Source organism: Microtus ochrogaster, unplaced genomic scaffold, assembly GCF_000317375.1.
Source record: "Microtus ochrogaster isolate Prairie Vole_2 unplaced genomic scaffold, MicOch1.0 UNK80, whole genome shotgun sequence".
Taxonomy (NCBI): Eukaryota; Metazoa; Chordata; class Mammalia; order Rodentia; family Cricetidae; genus Microtus; species Microtus ochrogaster.
Window position 1 is genome coordinate 1,597,081 of NW_004949178.1, and position 5,785 is coordinate 1,602,865.

The following is a 5,785-nucleotide window of genomic DNA, read 5'->3' on the forward strand; positions in this document are numbered from 1 at the left end:
GCCACCACCGCCCGGCTCCTAATGGTAAATTAGAAGACTTGAAACATGTGCCCCACAGATTGACTCCAAAGCTGGTCCTTCAGCTTCTACTCTGCTGCCTCCTACAGGAATCTGACCTTGGCAAGGAGGCTGCTTGCCCCGCCCCGGGGATTGGCTTTTACAGCTTGCTGGGCCTAGTGCCATTGCTCTGCCATTTCTGCCCTCGGAAGTGAGCGGTCAGAAATGCAGTCCTTGTGCTCACCCTACCTGGTTTCCAGGTATGAAGCCTCCTACAACTCCATTGACCTGGGCATCCTGAGCCCTGTCTGGCCTCTTCCCATGTTGTCCCTGTCTAGGGTTAGAAAGTGGCAAGGACTCAAGGCAGCCTACAGTGTAGAGCAGAACACCCCATGCTAGCCCCTCTCAGCACTGTGGTAGTTTCTTAGCCTGGACTTACCGGAGTTCTTCCTGTCGAGACCACAGCCGTGGTTTTCTGCACAGCAGCTGTCTGCTGATGGCTCTTCTGTTGCCGCCCCTCAGTGGTGCCCTGGCAGGGCACGTTACCTGCCGATATCACCACAAGCCTTCTCCCCTGCGCAGGATTGGCCATTAACTCTTGTCTTGCATTGTCCTCACCTTCCAGGAGCCACGAGTCACTTCGAGAATTCCTTCGAGGGTTCATCGTTTGCAATGGGTGACATCGCCCTGGCTCTCTACTCAGCTTTGTTCTCCTACTCGGGCTGGGACACCCTTAACTATGTCACCGAAGAGATCAGGAATCCTGAGCGGTAGGTACCTAACTATCACCCTTCCAGACCAGGGAGCCATGTCTGACTGAGCTTCTCCAAGCTGGCCTTCATGCCTTCTCCACTCTGGGATTCATTTCATCAGCCTGATTTTTTTAAAAAAATATTTATTTATTTATAATGTATACAATGTTCTGTCTGTGTGTATGCCTGCTGGCCAGAAGAGGGCACCAGACCTCATTATAGATGGTTGTGAGCCACCATGTGGTTGCCGGGAATTGAACTCAGGACCTTTGGAAGAGCAGGCACTGCTCTTAACCTCTGAGCCAGCTCTCCAGCCCCGTCAGCCTGATTTTAACCGAGTCAAGACCTAGAGACTTTCTTGTCCATGATTGTAGTAGCTAGGCTAAGATGTGCGCTTGCCTGCCTATGCTTTATAATCTTTTTGGAAAAAGTTTGTACATTGATTGATTTCTACATTAAATAAAGCAGGTTATATTCATGCTTCTATCTGCTTTGAAGAACCCAAGGTCCTTGCCAAGCTATTTAGAAGGCTGAAGCAAGAGGATTACTTTTGCCCTCAAATTTGTAAACTGATTTGAGCGACATTGTGAGAATAGTGTCGCAATGACTTATCTGTCTTCAGACCTCCACTCCGCTTTATCCCTACGCAGCAGCTAACTTCAGGTCATAAACTTCCTTCTTCCGCCTCCCTCCTGAGCCTTTCTCTTTGCCCCAGTTCACACCGCCAGGGTGGAATCGTTCCAGCCATTCACCGGATTGCCCAGGCGATGTTGCTCCGCATTGCCTCAGACTCGTGCACAATAGAGAGCCCTGGACTGGGAGCCGCAGGTCTTGGAATCGGTCTTCCCTTTCTTCCCTTTATTAGTTAGAGTCCAACAGCTGCCCTTCTTTTTTGCAGCCATGTACTTGCTGTTCCATGTTCTTTCTTTGTTTTGTTTTGAGATAAGCTCTCACAGCATGGTCCTGGCTGGCCTAGAACTCACTATGTAGATAGTCCACCCTGGCCTCAAACTCATAGAGATCTGGTTGCTTCTGCCTCCCAAGTGCAGATCAAAGGTGTGCACCACCACGCTGGCCCTTCCAGTTTTCTTTACCAAGACTCCTTTGTTTTTTTTCTTTCTGTGACAGCATCTCACTATGTATGTAGTCCAGGTTGGCCTCAAATTTGTAACCTTCCTGCCCATGCCCAGCTTGCCTGGTACTCTCTTTGTGTATGTGTCTGCTGTGTGTGCTCACATGCTTGTGGAAACCACATGGGCGTTATTCCTCAGGTACTGTCTTCTTAAAAAATATATTTATTCTCATATGTATCTGTGTATCTGAGTGTTTGGGTATGCACCACATTGGTGGAGGAGCATCCAGAGGTCAGAAGAGGCCAGAGTTATGGACAGTCGTGAACCACACCATGAGCATTCACAGGACCCCTTCCCCCCCCCCCAGGGTTTCTCTGTAGCTTTGAAGCTTGTCCTGGGACTCACTCTGTAGACCAGGCTGGCCTCAAACTCACAGAGATCCGCCTGTCTCTGACTCCTGAGTGCTGGGATTAAAGGCGTGTGCCATCACCACCCAGCAGAACACCACCCAGCAGAACACGTGTTCTTAACTGCTGAACCATTTCTCCAGGCCCCCACCTTTCTTTGTTTCCTTTGGAGATTGGCTCTTTCACTTGCTTGGAGCTTGCTAATGAGGCTAGGCTGGCTGGCCATGGGACCCCAGAAGTTCCTCCTGTCCCCATCTCCCTAATTCTGGGGTTACAAGTGCACACTATCCTCCACAGACCACCCAGCATTTGTCTGTGGGCTCTGAGTTCTTGCTTCCTTGCAAGGCAAGCACCTTCATTGACTGAGCCATTTCCTTAGCTCTTGCCTACTTCTTTAATACAAAATTAAGGGGTTGAATTATAGAATTTCCATGACCTTTCCTGACTCTAAAATATTATGACCCTAGAAACTAAAATATGCCAGGAAATAATTTCCCTAAATTATAACAGTTCCCATACCAATCAACTTTTGACTTTGAAAAACAAAAAGCATTTGCTGGCTATGAAGGAGCAGGGCTACTAGATCTAAGTGGAGGCTAGGGAGTGGTGCTTCCACCTACTGGCCAGAAGCTGAATGGCTGGATTATTTGCAATCTTGCCTCATGGAGGTTTGTAACCCAGCTACTCTGGAGGCTGAGGCAGGAGCATCACAAGTTCAAAGGTCAGGTATAGAGTGAATTCAAGGCCTCTCTGGGAAACTTAACTTAGAAACTGTCAACAACAAAAGAGAGTGTTTGTTAGCATGTGTCCTTGAGCCTAGATTCAATTTCCCACTACCAGAAACCAGATGCAGCCCAGGTTTGTTCAGTCTTATTGCCAAGGGCATTTGTATAGACAGTGACCTTTTGGCACTCTGGAGGGTCTTTGTGTCTTTTTCTTGGCTGTCAGTTAGGATGGTACCTGGTGTTCTCTGAAATGACATCCTGGTTTGGGTGCACACACTGGTCTTTCTGCTGAAGATGTGATTCCACAGTCATCTTCTGTCTCTCAGTTTGAAGACACACTTCCCAGTGCTCAGAGATGGAATCCTGACCCCGGCCACTTGGTCATAGAAACAGACCACGGCCACCTTCCTGTTGTTATGCTGGGACACGGGGCAGTTCTGGGTCAATTCCGCCTTTCGTTGTCTTTTTGGTGGCACTGGAGCTTGAGCCCAGGACCTCAGGCATGCCAGACAAGTTCTTTACCAGCAAGTCTACCCTTAGCCCTTTTATGTGAAGAGTCGTGTGTGGGTGTTTTTCTGTATACATGGGTGCACAGCATGTACACCCAGTGCATCAGAGGCCAGAAGAGGGGTTCAGCTCTTCTGGAATTCTACCATATGGGTGCTAGGAATTGAACCCAGGTCTTCTGCAAGAGCAACAAATGCTCTTAACCACTCAAGCCTGTTTTATTTTGAGACAGTCTCTCTAAACTGTCCACACAGATCTTCGACTTGGGATCCCCCTACCTCAGCCTCCAGAGCAGTTGGGATTACAAATAACACTGCATGCAATGTCACTTTTTCCTGCATAACTTTTCTACGGGAGTATTTCTTCCCCCTACTACTTTTTAGTTTCTATTTTTTTTTTCCTGAGACAGGGTTTTGTTGTAGCTTTGGTGCCTGTCTTGGAACTAGCTCTTGTAGACCAGACTGGCTAAGAAATCACAGAGATCCGCCTGCCTCTGCCTCCGAGTGCTGGGATTAAAGGCGTGGGCCACCACCGCCTGGCTCCTTTTTAGTTTTTAAGAGTTCAGCTCTTACGCCAATACTTCAGGCAACCTCAAAAGCAAAGGAACTGGGGAGCACAGACATTTGCATTCCTGGAGAGAACGGCGTGGCAGAGTCTGTAGACTGAGAGGTGGGGATAAAACGGTAGGACTGACGTATCATTTTGTTTGCTTGGCTGTAGGAACCTGCCCCTCTCCATTGGCATTTCCATGCCCATCGTCACCATCATCTACCTCTTGACCAACGTGGCCTATTACAGTGTGCTCGACATGAAGGATATCCTGGCGAGTGAAGCTGTTGCTGTGGTAAAGGATTTTCACTAGCATGATGAGGGTGTGTTGCGGGCTTCTGGAATATTCCAGCTTCAGTCCTGGAAAGGGAGTAGACAGCCTGATAGGAGTACATTTAGGGTAGCGGGCTTGCAAGGCCTGCTGCCTTCACTGTGGCGAGCACTGGGCTCCTGATGGCGGATTTGGACATGCGCCTGTGCAGGATTTCTATCCCCTCTAGGATCTGCTAATAACTTCTATTCCTTTCTCTTAGACCTTTGCGGATCGAATTTTTGGAATATTCAACTGGACAATTCCAGTGGCAGTTGCATTATCCTGCTTTGGTGGCCTCAATGCTTCCATTGTGGCTGCTTCTAGGTAGGACTGTCATCTTTTGCTGACAGGGCGGGTATCAGGAAAAGCTTTGGTGGAGACAGTCAAACATTAGTGCTGGGATTTCAGTGGCCAGTGTTCCCCAGTCCCTTTCTTCTTGTTACTATTAGCAGCTTCCACTTCTAAGCTGTGAACTGAACTCCTTTTGAAGGGATTGCAGAGGGAGGCTGAGGTGACAGGTGACCCAGGCTGCCCTATGTGTCCCACGGTTTGGTCAGCCTCTCCTATTTTACCTCAACAGGCTTTTATTTGTGGGCTCAAGAGAAGGCCACCTCCCTGATGCCATCTGTATGATTCATGTTGAGCGGTTCACACCAGTGCCTTCTCTACTCTTCAATGTGAGTGATCTTGGGGATGACACTGAGAGCCGGATTGCGGGAAGACGTGGTGGTACTAGACTTAGCTACTCTAGGTTTTTTTTTTTTTTTTTTTGGTTTTTCGAGACAGGGTTTCTCTGTGGCTTTGGAGCCTGTCCTGGAACTAGCTCTTGTAGACCAGGCTGGTCTCGAACTCACAGAGATCCGCCTGCCTCTGCCTCCCGAGTGCTGGGATTAAAGGAGTGCGCCACCATCGCCCGGCTCGCTACTCTAGGTTCTTGAAGCCAGAAAGGGGGTTCTGGCCTAAAAAGTATTGATGCATTGTGCCAATCACTGATGAAGTTCCTAGCCTCAAACTTCTGTGAGAGGTGCTAACTCCCGTGGTCTGAGGTAAGGAGGAAGGCACGCGGACACTCTAACGATTAATTGCTATGATGGTCTGTGATGCACCCTTTAAGGGAAGAACGGTCACCTCCAGGAGGGCAGAAGTTGGCTGAGAAAAAAGTTTGTGGAGGAGGGCATTTTAAGATGGAGTATGATGGTCAGGGTTGCCGAGATGGGCTTTAGGTAAGGGAGGAAGCATCTCAAAGTCCTGCAATAAAGTTTTGTGGAATTTTGTCATAGAACTAGGCATATCAGTTGGGGACATTACAGGGAGGGTTTGCCCAAGACTTCTGTGGACTTTGAACTGTTAGAGTTAACTTGGTGAAGGTGTGATGAATACCCTAAAATTTTAGATGAGAGGCAAGTGTCTCCCCGTCCCCCACCCCAACAGGGTTTCTCTGCATAAGTTCTTTTTTCTTTTT

The 5,785-nt window shown here is 48.6% G+C and overlaps 1 protein-coding gene across 2 annotated transcripts in view; it reads left to right on the forward strand.

Annotated features, from left to right (window-relative positions):
- Slc7a7 (solute carrier family 7 member 7) overlaps positions 1-5,785 on the forward strand; it is a 49,672-nt gene that overhangs the window by 40,200 nt on the left and 3,687 nt on the right. For both annotated transcript variants that reach the window (XM_026777685.1, XM_026777686.1), the window contains exons 4-7: positions 623-767; positions 4,182-4,305; positions 4,544-4,647; positions 4,904-5,000. In XM_026777685.1, the coding sequence (XP_026633486.1) occupies positions 623-767; positions 4,182-4,305; positions 4,544-4,647; positions 4,904-5,000 (470 nt within the window). The remainder of the gene's footprint in view (positions 1-622; positions 768-4,181; positions 4,306-4,543; positions 4,648-4,903; positions 5,001-5,785) is intronic.